This window comes from Diceros bicornis, chromosome X (assembly GCF_020826845.1).
Source record: "Diceros bicornis minor isolate mBicDic1 chromosome X, mDicBic1.mat.cur, whole genome shotgun sequence".
Lineage (NCBI taxonomy): Eukaryota > Metazoa > Chordata > Mammalia > Perissodactyla > Rhinocerotidae > Diceros > Diceros bicornis.
This window is the reverse complement of record NC_080781.1, coordinates 32,332,258-32,354,191: the sequence shown is the minus strand read 5'-3', so window position 1 is coordinate 32,354,191 and position 21,934 is coordinate 32,332,258. Positions and strand designations below refer to the sequence as shown.

At 38.1% G+C, this 21,934-nt stretch overlaps 1 protein-coding gene across 1 annotated transcript in view; it reads right to left on the bottom strand.

Moving 5' to 3' along the window:
- The window catches only part of PRRG1 (proline rich and Gla domain 1), a 136,195-nt gene that overhangs the window by 60,529 nt on the left and 53,732 nt on the right, over positions 1-21,934 (bottom strand). Inside the window, exon 2 of the mRNA XM_058535626.1 lies at positions 17,548-17,598. Coding sequence (XP_058391609.1) covers positions 17,548-17,557 — 10 coding nt within the window. The 5' untranslated portion in view covers positions 17,558-17,598. The remainder of the gene's footprint in view (positions 1-17,547; positions 17,599-21,934) is intronic.

Below are 21,934 nucleotides of genomic sequence, written 5' to 3'. Positions count from 1 at the left end.
CAATGAATTTAAGGTTTGCCTCATTATAGAAATGTGTATTTCACTTTATAGAAGATATCGATTTATTACTTAGGATTCTTTAAAGTATCCAAATTGATACCGGCTAGATGGCATCTACACTAGGTTGAAAATTATGGCAGGCTTTCCATAAGTGTTTCCTTCCTTCTGTATCTTATAAGGGTACCCATCTATAAAATGAATCATAGAGTCATAGAATATCTTTAGAAGAAATCTTAAAAAATAAAAATTGTGGTAAGTGCTATGAAGGAAACTAAAAGGGTGCTGTTGAATTGTAGAATAACAGTGGAATTTTTTAGCATTGCTTCTCACAGTCCAGGAGCATCAGAATCCCCTAGAGCACTTCTTATCACACAGATTGTAGAGCCCAGCTCCCAGAGTTTCTGATTCCATAGGCCTGGGATGGGGCCAAGAAGTTGCATTTCTAGTAAGTTCCCAGGTAATGCTTGTGCTGCTAGTCCTACTACCAGTTTGAGAACCACTACTCAAATGTGAGTTTCTTAGAAAACTAGTTCTGAGGAAGGTGTTTATGGAATGCTGGGATTAACAAATTTAAAAAGATCTTTCAATGCATGACTTTTTAGGGCCCTTAATATATGTTTAATATATATTTATAAATCTCCGGAAAAGGAACATGACACGTATTCATCATATTTATTTGACTATGGAGCCCTTTTTCAAGGGACATTTCATTGAATTAACTTCCTAGCCATTGGTCTTATTTATGCCCTCTGAAATGACATACAAGTCTCCTCCATATAACAGGCCAACTAATATGTGAACATAGTAACTGATTTCCCTTGAGGCTTCTCTTTTCCAGGATAAACATGTCTAGTTCCTTCATTTGTTGGTCATATAAAGTAAATAGGAGTCTCTGCACCATCTTTTTCTCATAAAATACAGTGTCCTACACTGAGTGCAATACTCTATGTATGGTCTGACAAGCGCAAAACTGATCAGGACTATCTGCTTCTTTGTTTTTAAACGTAATAGATATGCTGATACAGTGTAAGATATCCCTGGCTTTTGGGACAGTTTTCTTGAAGATAAACCAATCAACAATAATGTATTTTGAGCCTTTAAGAGAAAAAATCGAAATTCTCCTAAGAGAAAGTAATTTTGTTATATGCTATCTACATGGAAAAGGGGAGTCAAGGAAAGCAGCTAACTGTTGTAATCAGAAAGCAGGCTAATTCAGAAGGTTAAGCAACTATAAAGTAATGTAGCAGGACACAGTTCTTCTAATCCCAGCCCAATTAAATTACCAAGTACATGCCACAAACACCTTCTTGTATTTGGGAGGTATTTGTACCTCCCAAAGAAATACAAGTATTTCTTGTACTGGGAGGCAAGGTAATATAATACTGAAAACTCTAAAGGGAATAAGCTGGCCAAGTAGATTTTATCTCACTCGCCAAATCTGGTCAATTAGAAGATACCACCTAGACTAACAATCTGACCAGTAGGAAAGACATTGTTACAGATTAGTTATGTTTGCCATATAATAGGAAACAGGAAGTTGTGGCAGAGTATTTCCCAGTCCTCATGAAAGTCATTTGGAAACCTAATGGGTGATACCAGAATTAGGATTTTTTTCAATGTGGAAACAAAACAAAGGGGAAGGTGGCAGCTTGGACCTATAGGATAAGATCTGACTTTGTTGTCAGTGCCAAGTCGATTCCGACTCCTAGTGACCCTATGTACAGCAGAGCAGAATGTTGCCCATTTTTGCGTCATCCTCTTACCTTCCAGTGGTGTATCAGACAATACTCCACTGCTATTCATAAGGTCAGACTATCTCTTCCTAAAACACTGGGCAGTTTCCATGATGCAAGGGCCCGAGTTTGGACTTCTAAAACTAAAGGAGTGATGTTTGCAACTCAAGTTGATCACTTCCCACTGCCTCCTTATCAAATTGTGTGAGTCAGACCACAGCTGTCCAGACTCATGTGTATGCCCTCATAAGAGATTACGTGATGTGACAAGTACACAAAATGTAAATTTACTTTGAGAACACAACACTGAGGTGTTAGTCAAAACATGTGCTTTTCTCATTAAAGGAAATAAAAAAAAAACCCTAAACTGTTTTCTTTAGATTCAGTTAGGAAAAGCCCTTACTAAAGAAAATATTTAAAATCTAAGACTGATACACACACATACACTTTTTGAATAAACATACTTATCTTATGGGTGTAACTCCTTTTTCATAATTTCAAAATAAATAGCTCTCACCCATGCTCTTCAAAAGAAAAGAATAAAAATAAATAAGATGGCTTCTCAAGTAACTCCCTAAATTATGGCCTTAAACCAAAATATGTAGTTGTGTAACATATTTTTTAATGCATTGCAGGATATTAAAACTGATATTTTAATGCCAAAAATCTTTAGCCAAGGAAAATCATGTCCATACATTTGGTGAAAAACAGCAGATGGTAAGGCCTGAAAATTAACAGCCCACTTGGAAAAATCTCTACTCCAATTATCTAATCAGTTCTCTCACCTTGGGTCTGATTTCATTGAAGGAGCCACTATTTAAAGTTGCAAATGTTTACATTTTTAAGTAAATAAAATTCTTTTTCTTAGGAAATATTTACTGAACACAAACTAGTACAATGAGATCATGACAAGTCAAAGATGAGTAGCAGATGGCTTCTGCCCTCAAGGTTCTTCAGTACAAGACATAATAAAGATAAAAGAGATACACAAAGAGCTCTAAGGCAAGACAACATGATGGACGCTTTTCGAGGTCAAAAGGCAGGCATATTTCTACTGTGTAGGTGTGTTTGGGGGTGAGGAAGGGACCTGTAGAAGAACTCCTGAAAAGTGTATTTGAGCTAGCCTTTTAAGGATTGGCAGGACTGGGACATGGAAAAATGGTGAGGAAAGACATCCTATGAAAACAAAACAGTCAGTGAGGGCTTGGAATTGAATAAAGCAAGGGATATAAATGAGGAACAGTGAGCAGGTCAGTAGGGCCAGAGTACAAGATTCAAAATAGGAAGAGTGGGAAATGAAACTGGAAACAGGGGTCAATAGCCAGCCATGGAAGAACTTAATGTTAGGCTAAGATATTTAAACTATTTGATAGCATTTTAAGATTTCAGACCAGTACTTCAGAGAGAATAACGTAGAAAACTGCATATATAAAACAGATTTGGGGGTAGGATAAGGAGAATATGGAGGGGGAAAGGTCAGGTAAAAGGCTGCTTACAATAGACCAGGTTTAGAAATAATGAGATCATGCATTACAATGGTGGCAATAGGAGTGGAAAGAAAGGGACAGACATCAAAGATATGGATATTGGGTGATTTCTTTGGCCACTACACCCACCATGCGCCTTATTCCTCAGTCAAACCAAATCTTACCATTCTCCAAATAGGCTCTTTACTGCCTCCATAATTTTGTACCTAATATTTCCCCTGACTAGTGAATTCCTACTCCATTCAGATGTAACATCCTCTAAAACCTTTCCCAGATTCTACTCCCCACTTCATTAGACAGAGCTGCTATAGACTCTCAATATTTACATATACTTCAATTTTAGCAATTAAACTGTATTATAATTTTTTGGTATGCCTATCTGGTTCCCCCTCCTCAAGACTATAAGCTTATTGAGGGCGGGGCCCATGTATTATTAGTATTTTGATCCAACCTCTGTCTTTCACAACACCTAGTAAAGAACTTGGTACAAAACAGTATTCAATAAGTGTGGAATAAATGAAAAGGCAGAATGAGAGAAATCTGATGACTGGGAAGACTAGAAGCTGGGAAGCCATGGATCATACCCCTAATTATGAAACAGCACTGCAAACTTAATATATGATTGTGAAATACTGAGTACATTGACAACAAAGATTCTACGGAGACGGCACTTGAATTATCCTTTTTTTAAGCAAGAGAACCTACCTTTTGAAATCTGTAGAATATTTCTATTTGTGCTCCTCTTGGAGCAGACATTTTTTGTTCTGTAAGAACTATATGATTTCCCCTAATAGTTATGTAAAGGTAGAGTAGCTGGACACCTACTGTTTTGGGAAGAGGACGTAGCCAGATGCTTTTTGGCTTAGCAAGAAACTGGCACCATGATTCCCAAAGAGTGCACCGAGGCCTCCCAGGGTGTTGCAGCAAATTCATGGAGAATGTGCAGGATATTTTAGATTTTTGAAGGAAATTGATACTCAATATGTGTTGGACATCGTTTCATCATTAGATAGTTCTACATTCATTTCCTTTGTAAATCTGGATTTTTGACTATGATTAAAAAAATAAGTGCTCTGTGAAAAATCAATGAGGAACAGGAAATGGAGGTGACAGTATCCAATCTGATTCCAAGGTTTGAGAAATGTGTGCCCAATAGGAACACACATCCCATTAGTAAGTAATTGCATGGCTATCTAAGATTGAAATAAAAATATTACTTTCTTTCAATTTATGTATATTATTTTTTCAAATGATTACTAAGCTATGAGGATATAAATACTTAATAAGTTGTTTGGACCTAATTACTTATATGGAACTATTAGGTATTTCTTTTAGCCTGTGGCTACTATGAAAAAATCACTGTGATAACTAAGAGCACCATAAATTCAGAAAGTTTGGGAACCTCTGACCTAGGGGTTTGAGAGACAGATGCAGTCTTGCAACTGCTCTCTCAAATTTGGCACACCAAGCTTGAATGGGCTGGGAAGTTCCTTCTCTGAGGAAGAAGACCAAGATCCCTTTTGAAAGTTCAGTTACTGAAACCTGTCACCTGTCAGATGGGTTATTGTGGCTCTGATAAAAGTTACAGCTAGCAAAAAAAGAATATGGTGTAGCCCCCTACACTATCCAGTCACATCCCTCATTTGTAGGTTTTCCTAAGCTAGCCTTTCCTCAATTAGCCACTCTGGTTCTATGAGCTTGCCTGGGGAAGAGGCCAGGGATATGAAAACTGAAACAACAAGGTCACTAAATAGCTGAAACATTGGAAAATCAGGCCTACTGCATTATGGGGTGAGCACAGGTGAGTGAAACGCTAGGTAGAAAGGAGCCCTCTTCTTTTCCCAGCATTGGTGGAAATTACTACCAGCCCAGCTGAGGCAACCTATACCTCAGTTACTGTAGTGATTCCTTTAGTGCCCTTGGAACTGTTCTAGGTACCAGAAAGCCTGGTTTTGGGTGCCCTGGTTTTGATGTAAGACTATATACCAGCAATAGCAGCAAGAACATCCAGAGCAAAAGAGAATGAGGACTTTCTATACATGAACCTAGCATTCTATTTTCTTGCAAGGGTCAGGGCCTACTCGTCTAGACCTAATATTCAACCCTTGAGTTCTTGAATTTCTCATAGGAACAGGGTTGGTCAGGGAAGGAAGACATTCTTGTATTACCAGGGGCTGTGGTTGTTTAATTTGAGTAACAAATGTGATCTCATTGGTATCCCAAGCTTGTTAAGTGATGAACATCAGTTATACATTTAGAAAGTAGGAACAAAAGTTGTTAGAGCAAACAGCTATGTGAGGAAAGCAAAAACACTAAGCTTCCCTTCTTCATTTGTAAAATTGGAATAACAGCACCAATCTCATAGTTATAAATGAGGTAATGTACATGAAGTGCTTTGCTCAGAACTTAGCAAAGAATGGATGCTCAATAAACAGTAGTATGACTTGTCACTGTCATGGTGGCAGTTATTCCATGAAAGGAAAAACAATAGATTTACTAAGCTGATAATAAAAATACACTTAGAAAACACAGAATAAATGAGTAAGGACACGGTTAACTTGCAGTGGGTCTACATGCTTAACTCCAGGGATGCCTGGGAGTTTGGTCCCCTTGGTCAAGTTTGGGATGAAATGTACTAGCTTTATTAAGTGCTGTTTAAAGTCTGAAACTCCCTTGGAGGCACTCTGTACTAGCTTGTCTACACTGTTCACTGAAAATGTATAGAGTTATGGTTTGAATCTGATGTAATTGATTATGCAGCCTACTTTCAGCTATATGACCAGTGGGGTATCAAAAATTCACAGTAAACTTGTGCCTTGGCTCTCCTGAGACCAAGGCTATCTTGCACATATCTTTGTGGTTCACAATTAGAAGACAAAGCATGTCCTATGTGACTAAAAATGGCCTTAGGAGCCATCTTTCTCCTGCTGCACTGTACCTTTAGCCATTATTAAAGCCTTATCAGAGTCTCATAGGTCCTTTTAATTATCTAATGTCATGTAGTGGCTACAATATACTTTGATGATTCATAAATATTTTGGGGATATTACGAGATTTTAAAATTTCAGAAATTCATCAGAATGTAAATTAAGGTCTATTTCTGGTCCTTATTTACAAGGACCTGATATTTGTAACAAGCTCATGGTAACCATCCTTTACCATAACTTATATGCTTACTTTTATTAACTTAAATTTTGGTATGTTGATAGCCTATCATCATTAGAATTTTAACAACAGAACACAAAGAAGCTCTTAAGGACAGATTAACAAATGAAAATTACACACAGGACACATATATATGTTTAGAGAATCATGAGTAGCTACAACAAAATACAATAAATAAATTATGTTCTATTGATTTTTAGGTTATTTGATAGTTCAGGTACCTATTCAATATTTTACATAATCATTGTGGATATTAATGATAGTAATACATCATTTATGCAGTAGTCACTCAAATAAACCCAGTCTCCTGAACTTAGAAACACGAGATGACTAAGATCGTGCATTATAACTTATCTTATGCTTTACCTACAGGGACCCCCAGCTCCCTTAGATTAATCAATCAATTTATTCACCTCTTATCCATAAGCCTGGCTATGAGAATTGAAAGCCTCACTACACATTAAAGTTGAAAAGTAGAAGGGGCAGGGGTGAGCTGAACTAGATCAACACACTGACAGCAACAAGAAGTGAAAGCTGATTAATCTGAAGACAAGGGAAAACAAAGACAGAAGGCCCTTTGAGGGTTATTTTAGAGTAGGCCCTAATCCCCCTCACACTAACAGCTTCCAAGGCTGTAGGCATCAAGGATTATGTTTATAATGGTAAATCTGAGTCACCAAGAAAGGACCATATGATATTTAGGATATTGTTTGGGAAGGCAGTACATTATAGTATCTATTTTAGAACTATTTCCATAAAAATAGTTTTCAAAAAGTTTAACACTTATTAAAAAGGTGAGCATCAACAATCCGCAAAATGTATGTATTCAAATAGAAAGTTTGTTCCTAGACAATGTTGTGTAAAGACTGGTGTACCACATGCTGAATCTATAATGAATCCACATGCCAACCACGAAGCTGTTTTTTTCTGAGTAAATCTCTAATATCTTATTTAGTTGTGAATTTCTCATAAAAGACTGCAGAACATACTAACCTATCCAATTATTTGAGCCTTCTGTTTGTCACGTGAAAACTGCCTTTTGAGACTATTTTGTTCAAGTCTAAAAAAGCCAATATCTGTTCACCACTTTCACCAACTCTGTATTGAGACGAATGAAACTGCAGGAAAAGAGAAAAGTGTAGTACAGTGAAAAAGTCCTGAATTTGTAGTTAGGATATGTAGGTTTCTATTCCAGCTCCAGCACTAAACTGGCTGCATGATTCTGCATTTGTTGCTTAATTTATCTGGGCCTGTCTCTGAATTTGTGAAGCTAAGTGTTATACATGATTTCTTAGGTCCTTTCAGTTGTTAACTGTGAAGAGTTTTATAATTGAAAAGAGTTTTGCTAAGTGGGAGTTAATGTATCATATTCAAATCCTTTCGGGATATGAATATATTATTTTCTGCCAAGCAACCACCATCTCCCAAACCAACAACAAAAAAAACAAACAAGAAGAGAAAATCAACAAGGCACCCTCCCCACCCAACTCTGTTCTCAGATTTATATTAAAAAAATCTTATGAAGTGTTAATACTCATAATTCCTTGTTTTCTTGCTTCTAAGCATTTTGATACTATTATTTACTCAGTTGTACATGTATACAATGCCTTCAAGGTTTTTTCAGCTGAAATAGGTATTAAATAGGTATTTCTTATCACAGACTGATGGAAATAACTTTCCCTAGAAAAACAACGTCTCACATTCTAAAGTGACATTTCACTTACTAAAAAACAAAATTATGCAAACTAAAAAGATGCTATTTGGATCATCCTCCTATTATTTAGGAAGGTGGAAAAAAACAGAATATTTCCCAATTGTATTTCACCACTATAACCTATTTGTGGAAATTAAAGGTTAATTTTTCCATAGCAGGTAGGTTTATAATTCAGAATTTGTTGTATGGTGCTGTTCATGTACCCAACCAGGTTGTCACAAACTTATAGCTTAGTTAGAATGGCATATAGTGGGCCGGCCCCGTGGCTTAGCGGTTAAGTGCGCGCACTCCACTACTGGCGGCCCGGGTTTGGATCCCGGGCGCGCACCGACGCACTGCTTCTCTGGCCATGCTGAGGCCGTGTCCCACATACAGCAACCAGAAGGATGTACAACTATGACATACAACTATCTACTGGGGCTTTGGGGGGAAAAAAAAAGGAGGAGGATTAGCAATAGATATTAGCTCAGAGCCAGTCTTCCTCAGCAAAAAGAGGAAGATTGGCATGGATGTTAGCTCAGGGCTGATCTTCCTCGTCAAAAAAAAAAAAAAAAAGTATGGCATGTAGTATATGTTTTCACTTGAACTAGGGAGCTGAAACCCATTCAAGAAGTTAGATATTTAAAAAATAATTTGAAGGCTACAGGACTGAGCCAGTCATACTGCGAAGTCACAGGGTTTGAGAGAAGAAATAATTGTTATTAATATCTTTAATATCCTGAACCTGCTTCTTAAGGATAATGTGGTGGTTATGATCACTACCTAAGACTTTTAAAAAATATATCTTTGTGCTACCGGAGGTATACAATGAAATGCCAGATGATAACAGGCAGGTTTCTAGGAATAAGTGTGGAGAAAACGCCAGAAATGGATTTCTATAAGAGAGAAGACAAAAGAGCTAATGTATATCTATAAAGTCAATATTCTTTAAAAACAAAATAAACATGGTTCCCCCCAGAGTGAGTCTTACTAATTCAATATAGTTTTCTTTAAAGCCAAATTGTAGATCATATATTCAGATATCTCTTGCCTAATGATTTTATGCTTTGTAAGGAATAATGAGATTCAGAGAAATGGTCTAATAGATTCTCCCACAAAGGAAGGTAAAAGGCCAAATTTTCTTTGAAGGAATTTTACAATTTATAACTCCTTCTTATCAAAAAGAATTCTTCATGAAATGGTAGATGACAGCAATCAAGTTACTAGCAATTATAACAATTGATTTAAATGTATGGTAGTCTAATACATGATATTTATGGATTAGGAGATGTGCCTTACCCACAGGAAACAAATATAGAATTAGCAGATGCTCTAATTTGCACAAAATTAAGCACACAATCAGGTGTAGTCATCAAAACAGGAGAATTCCAAAGATGGGTATTTCTCCTGTCAGTAGTACTTCAATTATATCAGCAAGAATATCATTAGTCTTAGTGTTTACAGTTGTTACAACCATAAAACTTTCTTTTTAGTTTATGGATCCTATCTACACTGATTACAGTTCTGTTCCATATGGAAGAATATGGAAATAACTATAACTAATAATCACCATTTAATGGGAAAAATGGTAAGCAGATAGAATTCACCAAATATAAAATACAGTTTTAAATACATAACTCTATGTTATAATGAATGCTTTACAACTTGTCAACATAGACAATATGATATTAGCTATGTGATAGTTACTGTAATCTAGACTCTAGGAGTGGATAATTGCCCTAATAGAATACATACTTCATTTTATCAAAAAGCCACATTCCAGAAGTGGCTATTCAAATAGCATTCAGAGAGAACATTCAGCTATCTTTCTCTCCTGCCCACAACAGCAGAGCACAATGGCTTTAACAAATGGAGTCTCACTGACAAATTAGTGCTTTTATTAATTAGCACATGGATTTCAGAAATGACTTTTCACTGGTGAAATCAATATTGTTTATATGTAAATTTGCTCTAGAAATGAGAGCAGAATTCAAACGTTTGCTTGCTCTATCTGAAAAGGAGGTGCTACATAGCAGTAGCACTTCATCTTCCTCCCTTCCCTCATGGTGGCTCCTCCAGGAACACCTTTAGAAAACCTGGGGCTTCATCGAGCACACTGGAAACCACTGATGCATCTCAATCTCTTCATTTTACTGACAAAAACTGAAATCCAGAGGTTAAGTAACTAATGCAAGGACACAGCTGCTTGATCACAGGGCCAGGACTACATCTTGGTTTCAGGAACCATATAATACTCTCCTTTAGACTCAAATTACTTCTATGAAAAACATTATATGTGAATTATGGCTTATCTCTAAAGATTTCCTTTCTTTTATTCTAAATCAATGGTTCTGAACCTTGGGCGATTTTACACTCCAGGGAACATTTGGCAGCATACGGATACATTTCTGGTCGTCACAACTCGGAATAGGTGCCATTGGCACCTAGTGGGGAAAGGCCAAGGATGCTGCTAAACATCTTACAATGCACAGGACAGCCCTCTCACACACAACAAAGAATTATCTGGCCCAAAATGTCAATAGTCACCCCTAGGTATATACTCCAAAGAATTGAAAACAGATATTCAAACAAAAACTTGTACATCAATGTTCATAGTAGCATTATTTACATTAGCCAAAAGGTGGAAACAACCCAAATATACATCAACTCATGAATGGATAATCAAAATGTGGTATATTCATACAATGGGATATTAGCCATAAAAAGGAATAGGTACTAATACTAATACAACATGGATAAATCTAAAAAACATTATGCTAAGTGAAAAAAGCCAGACACAAAGGTCACATATTGTATTATTCCATTTACATGAAATATCCAGAATACATAAATCGATAGAGACAGAAAGTAGGTTACAGGTTTCCAGGGCCCGGGGAGAGGGAGGAATAGAGACTGACTGCTTAGTGGGTACGGGGTCTCCTTTGGAGGTGATGGAAATGTTTTAGAACTGGATAGCTGAACAATATTGTGAATGTACTAAATGCCACTGATATGTACCTTTAAAATGGTCAATTCCATGTTATGTGAATTTTGCCTCAACTTTTTTTAAAAAAAGTCAATAGTGCAGAGGTTGAGAAACTCTTTTAAATTTATACACGAAAAGTTATTTTCTTCTTAATTTGGTAAAAGGCAGAGAGGACTGCATCAAAGACAAAAAGCATCAAGCACTATAAAGAGTTAAAAAAAATAAAAGTAGCCTGACCCTTAAATAGTCAGCTCATTTTTTTCTGGTGGGAAAGACTTGCCAGGAAAAAATAATGGCTGTTGTCAGCCTCAAGCAGATTTGTATTACTGTTATAAAATTATGAAGATAAGGGTTTGCGATAAATTGGTGACATCATCTAAACTGCAGAGGCATGAATATGCTACCGTAATAAAGAGACTCTCACATTTAATATAGGCCAGAAAATGAAATAATCAATTGTCTTTAAATATGTGCCTTCACTTGAACTATAATCCAGGGAGCTGTCAAATAAAATTAGGTACTACATTATGAAACAGTCACTTTACAAGGCTTGTCAGTTGGAACATTCATTCCCTGTTTGAAAATATGGAGCTGTATGCTCAGAGTTAAAGTTTAGGATTGGCCTCAACTGAGCAGCAGTGAATCAAAGAGCTTAGAGATTTACTGTGGTAGCTATAACCCATCTTTCCTTCCACTGAGTCTTGATAAGTGGGGGACATGTTTGGGTTCCTTGGGCTAAAGGAACCAAGCACATCCAAGAACCCAAAGGAATTATGCTGGTATGTTTTTAATAAAAAACAAAGACTAAGAGAATTCTAAAATTTATATGGAACAACAAAAGACCCCGAATAGCTAAAGGAATCCTGAGAAAAAAGAACAAAGCTGGAGGTATCACACTCCCTGATTTCAAAATATACTATAAAGCTATAGTAACCAAAACAGCATGGTACTGGCACAAAAACACACAGATCAATGGAATAGAATCGAAAACTCAGAAATAAACCCACACATATATGGACAGCTACTCTTTGACAAAGGAGCCAAGAACATACAATGGGGAAAAGAAAGTCTCTTCAACAAATGGTGTTGGGAAAACTGGACAGCCACATGAAAAAAAATGAAAGTAGACCCTTACCTTACACCATACACAAAAATTAACTCCAAATGGATTAAAGACTTGAATGTAAGACCTGAAACTATGAAACTTCTAGAAGAAAACATAGGGAGTACGCTCTTTGACATCGGTCTTAGCAACATACTTTCAAGCACCATGTCTGACCGGGCAAGAGAAACGATAGAAAAAATAAACAAATGGGACTACATCAAACTAAAAAGCTTCTGCACAGCAAAGGAAACCATCAACAAAACAAGAAGACAACCTAACAACTGGGAGAAGATATTTGCAAACCATACATCTGATAAGGGGTTAATCTCCAAAATATATAAAGAACTCATGCATCTCAACAACAAAAAAACTAACAACCCAATTAAAAAATGGGCAAAAGACCTGAACAGACATTTCTCCAAAGAAGATATACAGATGGCCAACAGACAAATGAAAAGATGTTCAAAATCATTAACTATCAGGGAAATAGAAATCAAAACTACTATGAGATATCACCTCACACCCGTCAGAATGGCTATAATTAACAAGACAGGAAACAACATGTGTTGGAGAGGATGTGGAGAGAAGGGAACTCTCATACACTGCTGGTGGGAGTGCAAACTGGTGCAGCCACTATGGAAAACAGTATGGAGATTCCTTAAAAAATCAAGCATAGAACTACCATATGATCCAGCTATTCCACTGTTGGGTATTTATCCAAAGAACTTGAAAACACCAATGCATAAAGATACATGCACCCCTGTGTTCACTGTAGCACTCTTCACAATAGCCAAGACTTGGCAGCAACCTAAGTGCCCATCAAGGGACGAATGGATAAAGAAGATGTGGTACATATACACAATGGAACACTACTCAGCCATAAGAAACGATGAAATCCAGCCATTTGTGACAACATGGATGGCCATTGAGGGTATTATGCAAAGCGAAATGAGTCAGAGGGAGAAGGTCAAATACCGTATGATTTCCTTAATTAAGCTTAATTAAGTAGTAGATAATAACAACAATAAACAAACACATAGAGACAGAGATTGGATTGGTGGTTACCAGAGAGGAGTGGGGGAGGGAGGAGGGCGAAAGGGGTAATTCGGCACATGTGGGTGGTGATGGGTTGTAGTTAGTATTTGAGTGGTGAACATGATGTAATCTATGCAGAAATAGAAGTATAATGATGTACACCTGAAATTTATACAATGTTATAAACCAATGTTACTGCAATAAACAATAAATAAATAAATAAATAAACAACAAAGACTAAGTGGCAGCACTGCCACTGTTTCTTTATAGCACAACAATATGTTCACGTATACTAGAACATCAAGGGCATGTTTTAATGGCCCAAATATCATACTTAATGGTATGGAAACCATTGGTTCCCATACCATTAAGTATGGAAAATAAAGATAGAAACTGACTTTTCAGATTAAGATTTTATAGACCTAGGGTTTTCTTCTAGGCTAGGTAAAAGCTATTTCCAAAGACTACTAGAAGGGAAGAAACAGAAAAAAAATGCTCAAGTATCTTTATATTTTTATTTTAATTATTCTCCACAAATAAGACCTATGTGCTTACTGTCATTCAGCTATTCCAGGTACTGTTTTCTACACAACAAAGCAAAATTAATCCTTTTGAAGTTTCATGGCTAAATATTATTCTCATTTTATAAAAGAGGAGTAGGAGCAGCTTGTGGTTTGCTATTAAGACAGCATGATGAATTTCTTCCAGAAGCTCTGTTCTTAACGACAGTGAAATTAGCCATCAATAACTGCATATTACGCTAATAAAGGCCATAAATTGCTGTTACAGCACCTAGAACATGCAGTAAGAGAATCGTGTTCTCTCACAGAAAAAATTCAGATGGAAAACAGGTATGACTTAAAATCAAATTCTACTCAACCATTGTTAACAAAAACAATAACCACAAAATTTTTTACCAAGAAATTGCTTTGTAGAGTACTGAAACTTTTGTCGTTTTGTCATGAATATACCAGCTGCTCAGGGGAGAAATGAAAAGGTAGAATAAAGTTTTCATTTCCATCTGAAGATGATTAAAGTACTCTTTATATTATATTAAAGTATAAAACTCTAGTATTATATACATAATATTTTGTGAGTCTGTATATACACATTTGTAAAATCTTTACATTCTCTTCTCGTGAAAATGTTAATTCTCTGCTAAAATCTTATACATAATTTTATTTATACATACTATTCTTTTTTGTAACAGCATCTCCTCTTGTTGTCTCATATTGTTTTGGTGTTTTATGATGTGCTATATTCTTTGTGTTAAGAAAAACCACAAAAATAAAAACCTATCGATCAAGAAGGGTGACTTTTCCCAGGTAAGTGGTGTCTTAGGCCCCTTACTTTAGGCACCTCCCACCGTGGGCTGTGTACAGCAAGGTTCAGAGTTGAATTACCTTGTTACCTAACTTGGTGCCTGCCAATCAGTGCTGCTGCCTTTGAATTACTGCAGCCATGGACCATTGCTGCTCAGAGGATTTTGATATTTGAGGCACTCCACCATCTGATACACATATGTTTTAGCTGTCACCATAAATGGTGATGAACACTGAGCCATTTCTCTTTGCTTATCTGTCCGTTCCCCATGTTGTGAGAAATACATGAACATCATCGTAGATCTTAGAAAATATTTTTTTCCATACTTTTCACAGCAACAGATAGCTCCTAAGTTTTTAATCGACTTTATACACTACTGATGACTAGTGTATTCAGAACATGGTTTATTGGAAGAAAATAAAAACTGGATATGACATATGGAGACCTAGGTTTGCATTTTAGCTCTCCATTTATAGGCTGTGGACTTTAGATAAGACTTTCTCTCATGACCCTCAGTTTTATAATATATAAATATAATAATCCCTATTTACATCATAGGGTTCTCTTACAACTTAAATAACATAGGAGAAATATCTGCGAGTTATGAAGTGCTCTGCAGATACTTGTTAATATCAAAATAATAATTCTTAAGAGTCCTAAATACTAAGCCCTAGCTCAGAACTCATATATAGCAAATGGCATTTCAATGCTGCATTCAATGGATACTGACGGTGGCCTGACAAGAAATTAAATACACAAGTCTGTTCTCATCTTCCCCACCGTTTTTAAGACTTTGTTTATAAATTTTTTCATGTCCCATAAATAAAAGAATGATTTGTCTAACACGTATTTATAAATAATGTCTTCATCCAATATCAAAGACCACTAAAAGAAATTCACCTCAGTTTTAGTTTTTCACCTACACTGTATGGTTTTCCAGCTGTGTTGTTTTCATGGCTCCTTAATTAATGAGGCTACTGCCATGTCTCTGTGATGTTTTCCTCTGCTGTCCCTTTGTATGACACATTGAGCTATGTTTGCGAGAATCTCTGCCAAATCCAGTAAAAACTTCATTGTACATTGCCAGAAAAGAAAAAAATAAGCACACAGTAGCATCTTTTTTTCCCCCACTAACAGTGTCAGCAATTAACAAGTGTAATCAGGCAAACTAAGTAAAGCTTGGAGAGTAAAGGGTAGAGCCTTTGAGATTCAGGATGTTAAGGATGCTTTTCAAGTGGTCAACACAAACACCCAAAATGCTGCTATACAAGCTCCTGTGTGTTTGTAAAAGCAGCATTTTTTGAAGCACTTTCCTTATCTCATCTCCAGGTTGGAAACATGCCCATCTTTGCAGATTACATTACCATGCCCTGTCCTTTAGCAAGAACTCTATTAATTGCCTGACCATTTAAACAAATACTTGCTGAGGCACCTTTTAAAGTAAGCACCTAATTATCTCCTTGCTAATGACCTGATGATAATTCTGAAAAGGAAGAGAGGAAACAAGAAGAAATGTGTTGCCTTGTCTCAGTGCAGCTCTCTTTTCCATGTGGCCGTGATGAAATCCAACAATCAGAACATTCTCCAAATCCATCTGAAGCTTGAGATTAGCTAAGGCTCAAGCCACAATGAGTTACTCTGGAAGCTTCTATTGATAGCTGACTTGGGGTTAGGATATGGCATGAATTAGTTTCAGAACTTTTACTAGTTTTTTAATTTATTCATTTTTTAAAACTTCTCAACTATCAGAGATTGGTATCTTTTTGTGAAGGTTGGGAAAGAAGCAGAATCCCTAGGCTAATCAATCTCCAAGGGAAGCTCTGAAGAAAAGAGGCAAAATCTGACTCAGCAAGATTCAGGAAAGTATTTTCCACGATTGATCCATGATCCTTGGGGCTGCCTACCAGGGTCCATACTAAGGGGGGGCAAGCAAAGTACCCAGAGCACAAAACATAAGGAAGCACTGTCTGTCACTTGCACAACCCCAGTCCCAGCTCTGCTGCCTACAGAAGCATCTGATCAAGTAACTTCATTTTAACTGTTAAAAGACAGAACCAATGAAAATACACATATTCAATAAGGACAGCAATGAGCAGATACCGCTGCTCTCTTCCACTTCCATTAATCCACTGTATCCAGGATACAGTGGATTTAGAGTTCTTAACATACTTTCATACATATTATCACATTATGCCAATCACAACTGGCTGAAGCCAGAAGTGCAGAATGTATTAATCCCACCTCAGAGTTCAACAAACAACTTTAGGGGAGCTCTAGGATTTGATCAAGGTAATAGAGGCAGAACTTGAATTCAGGCCTCTGACTCTCTATGTTTAGTAGTCTTCTCACTATGCTACACAACACCAGGTTTCCCTCTGAGGTTCTTTATAGCATCTGATTTTATGGTCTATATTGATTAGGATTATTTATGATGTCACTAGTGGCTGGTTAATATTAACAACGAAATGACCTTAAATTTGTCTATTGTCCTCTGCCCATAAGTAGCCTTATGAGAAAGGAAAAATAAACAAAAGGAATTAATCTAATGGGTCTTAATGCCAGGCTTTAACATTTTAGGGGAAATCAAAACCATTTATAAATCAACCTCACAGATGAACTTTTTAATACTGTTATTGATTGCATAGTAGAATCATTTTTTTGTTTATGTTATTATCAACAAGGCTTAGAAGCCATTGGAAGCATATGGGTAACTTTGCTAAGAGATGTAAAGAAGCTGAGATTAGGGCAGGTCTATATAGTATCAAGTGTGAGCCTTCTCTCTCTGTACTGGGAGATGTCCAGAAAGAGCAGAAGAAAAAAAAAAAGACCCTTGCCAGTGTGTAACATGTGGTCTGTTGGTCTTTCTCTGCACAGCCCTGCTTCAGACAAAATTACTAACACTAACCAGAAATACAATTTAGGTGTCCACAAAAAAACTTTGAGATACAAATCTAGTTTCCTGGATACAGTGGATTAATATGGAGAGAGTCTAAATTATTTAAAAGCGAAGAGAAACTTACTCCTCCCCATGTTTTCTTGTGGTCTCCGGCAGGTCCCTGGATGATGATTTCCTGTACAAAACACAGCACATACACACAGTCAGCTTCACAGAGGCTGAGTCACTACATCAAATAAGTTCCACTAAAGTTGATGTGGTCAATATGAGCATTTCATTTCAGTGCATCCCAATCTTGTCTCCTTACATAAATGTTTTCTCCATCACAAACAGATATCTAACCTTAGAGGATAGAAAAATAGTATTCTGGAAGCATGGGCTCTAAATCAACTTGCTATAAATCAACAACTTGTTTACCTGGCATTAATTTCTGCCCTTGCCAAACAGAAGTCACCAAATTGGTCACATGCTTATCACTTAGGAAGGCAGTGATATCAACAAAAAATGGTGGACAAAATTGCCACAAGACCCAATTTTAATAACCAAGCTAGCATGTTATTAGTTTTCCTATCCCTAGCTTCTCTTCAGTGTCATTCTGTGACAAATCCAATACCCTTTATACTGTAACATTTTCCTGAAGGGTGTCAAACAGCAGTACCCCTAATCAAATTATCCCTGAGGCAAAGCAGCCCACAGAGTTATTACCAATAAACAGTGCAAATCAATAACTATGAACTACTGACAACAGAAACTTTGGAGGAAAAAAACCACATACTGCAAATGCAGGTATGCATAGAGGAACAGCAATTCTGTTTTTAAAAGATGAAAATAAATACACAGAAGCTAATTCACACCATGAGGCATCACTTTCTCACAGGGTTCAATCATAGAATTACACATTTATTATTCACCTGCCACATTCCCAATATGGAGCTAAGCACCAAAGAAGCAAAATTATAAGACATAATCTATCGTCCGTTAAGGAATGTATAATCTACTTGAAGTTAAGCATACAGGGGACAGTGACATCAAGATGGCCACAGAGGTCATTCCCGACTTCAGTCCCCCTCACAAGAAGACCAACTAGCAACTATCCATAGAAAAGACATCATTGTGAAAAACCCAGTTTAGAAGGGTAAGAGGAGGGGCCGACCCGGTGGCGCAAGCGGTTAAGTGTGCGCACTCCACTTCGGTGGCCTGGGGTTCACAGGTTCGGATCCCGGGCACGCACTAACGCACCACTTGGTAAGCCATGCTGTGGCGGCATCCCATATAAACTAGAGGAAGATGGGCACGGACATTAGCTCAGGGCCACTCTTCCTCAAGAAAAAAAAAAGGGAGGGGAGGATTAGCATCGGATGTTAGCTCAGGGCTAGTCCTCCTCACAAAAAAAAAAAAAAGAAAGAAGGGTAAGAGGACTGGGTACACTCTGACCGCATTGCCCCTCCCCCACCCTGACACAGTGCCACACGAAGAGGGCCCCCCCCCACCCCAAGGGCCGATGGTTTCTACAATGGGAAAAGAGAACCCAAGGTGGACATCCAGCTCCCCCAGCATGTGGGAGGCTGCCCAGGAGGCCCACTCAGGTCTTGCCTCACAGGGATCACTGGCGGAATCTGCAGGGCTTGACCACTGGGGATCAGATAGAGATGGAGAAGAGGAGTGGGACTTATAGCAAACAGTGCTCAGGTCTTGGCAGACGGTGTTCCTATTTGCAGCAGTACCTGAGCAAAGATCCCAGCCAGCAGCTCTGGCCATCTGCAGAGTTGACCCAGTGGCCCCCTCTGGCTAGGGAGCTCAGTTGGCAGTTCTGCCTGATTTGGATCCCCAGTCAATGGGCCATACTGGCAGTCGAGCCTGTTCTACCACCCTGCCCAGGAAGGGAAGCAAATTCCCAGCCCTGCCCAGGTGCTGAGCAGAGCCTCCAGTCCTGCCCTTCCAGGAGGCCTGGCCAAAGAACTAGATCAGCTGAGGAGCCCATCTTACAGCCCCACTTGGTCAGGGATCCAAGCCAGCAGCCCTACCCAACTGTTGAGCACAGCTTCTGGCCTTACATAAGCAGGGAGCCTGAACAGTGAGTGACCTTGGGCAACATGGGACCCCAGCCTATGGTACCAGCAAGACAGAGAGCCCAGCCTAAGGCCCTGCCTAGCTGCTGAACACAGCCTGCGGTCTTGCTCAGGCACAAGCCCAGCCAGTTACCCCACCCAATCAAGCGGCACAGCCTGTGGCCCCACCCAACAAGGAAGCCCAGCCAGTGACCTCGCCTACCAGCTGAGCACAGACAATGACTTAAGGTGATCACAAAGACCAGCATGCAGCCCTGCTCAACTTCAGGGCAAAGTCTTCAGCCCTGCCTGATCCCAGAGCATAGCCTGAGGCAACGTCAGACCACTAAGCCCTGCCTGAAGCCCTGCCTAAACAAGAGTCCAGCCACTGGCACCATCTGGTTGTGGAGCACAGTCTGAGACCCCACACAATCAGAGGCAATTGAAGAGCCTAGCCCACAGCCCTGCCCAATCATGGAGTTCAACCAGTGGCACCACCCTGCCAGGGAACACAGGCTGGGACTTCACCCAACCAGAGGTGATTGCAGAGCCTGGCTACTGGCTCCACCTGACTGTAAAACATAATCAGTAGCCCCAACCCAAACAGAGGGATGGTTGCCCAGTGGCCCTGCTTCAACATGGAACCCAGCCAACAGACCTACCCAACTGTGGAGCCCAGCCAGCAGTATCCTCCAACCTCAGAGCATAGGCAGTAGCCTCACCCAACTAGATACCCAGTAGCAAGCCCTGCCTGCCCATGGAGGCTACCAGCTAACCTATCCAGTACCCTCAAGCTATAGTGGCTGGTGAAGGTCTTTCCCTGCCAAAGTGAACCTGTAAAGTCTAGAAGAAGAGAGTGCTTAAACAAATGCACAGATACCAATGCAAGTAATCAAGGATCACGAAAAAACAGGTTAAAATGACACCACCAAAAGAAACTAATAAAGCTCCAATAACTGACCCTAATGAAATGGAGATCTATGAACTGTCTGAAAAAGAATTCAGAATAATTCTCTTAAAGAACTTCAGTGAACTACAAGAACACACAGACAACTAAATGAAATTAGGAAAACAGTGCATGAACAAAATGAGAAGTTCAACAAAGAAATAGAAACCACCAAAAAACAAACAGAAATCTTAGAGCTGAAGAACATAAAGACTGAAGAATTCAACAGAACAAAACAGCAATACCGTCATGTGCCACATAACAATGGTGGTGCCACATACCAACATTCACTCAACAAAGGACTGCATATACAACAATGGTCCCATAAGATTAGTTCCATACATGGCCTAGGTGTGTAGTAGGCTATACCATCTATGTTTGTGTAAGTACATTCTATGGTATCTGCACAGCGATGAAATGGCCTAATGATGCATTTCTCAGAACGTATTCCCATTGTTAAGCAATTACTATGGTCATGGATCGCTTACCTATCAGTAATTACTTTAAATGTAAATGGATTAAATTCTCCAATCAAAAGACATAAAATGGCTGAATGGATAAAAAACAAGATCCTGATGATATGCTGCCTATAAGAGACTCACTTTAGCTTTAAGGACACACACAGAATGAAGTGAAGGGATGGAAACAGATATTTCAAGCAAATGGTAACCTAAAGAAAGCAGAGATAGCTACACTTATATCAGCCAAGATAGACTTTAAGCTAAAAATGGCTACAAGAGACAAAGAAGGTCATTATATAATGAAAAAGGGGTCAATTCATCAAGAAGATATAACAGTTATAAATATTTATGCACCCAACATTGGAACACCAAAATATATAAAGCAAATACTAATAGAACTAAAAGAAGAAATAAACAGCAATACAATAATAGTTGGGGACTTTACTACCCAACTCTCAACAACGGATAGATCATCCACACAGAGAATCAATCAGGAAACACCAGATTTAAACAACACTATAGATCAAATGGACAAAACAGACATACATAGAACATTCCATCCAACAGCAGCAGAATACACTTTCTTCTCAAGCGCACATGGAAACTTTTCTAAAATAGATCATATGATAGGCCACAAAACCAGTCTCAATAAATTCAAGACAGAAATTATATCAAGTATCTTTTACAACTACAAGGGTATGAAACTAGAAATAACAAGAGGAAATCTTGAAAATTCACAAATACATGGAAATTAAACAACGCCCTCTTGACCAACCAATGGACTAAAGAAGAAATTAAAAGGGAAATAAAAAATATCTTGAGACATACAAAAATGGAAACACAACATAAGCAAACCAGTGGGATGCAGCAAAAGCAATTTTAAGAGAAAACTTTATAGCAATAAACAACAATATTAAGAAACAAGAAAGGGGAAATAAAAAAAATTATCTTGAAACAAATGAAAATGGAAATACAACATATCAAATCTTGTGGGATGAAGCAAAAGTATTTCTGTGAGGAAAGTTTATAGCAATAAACACATATATTAAGAAATTA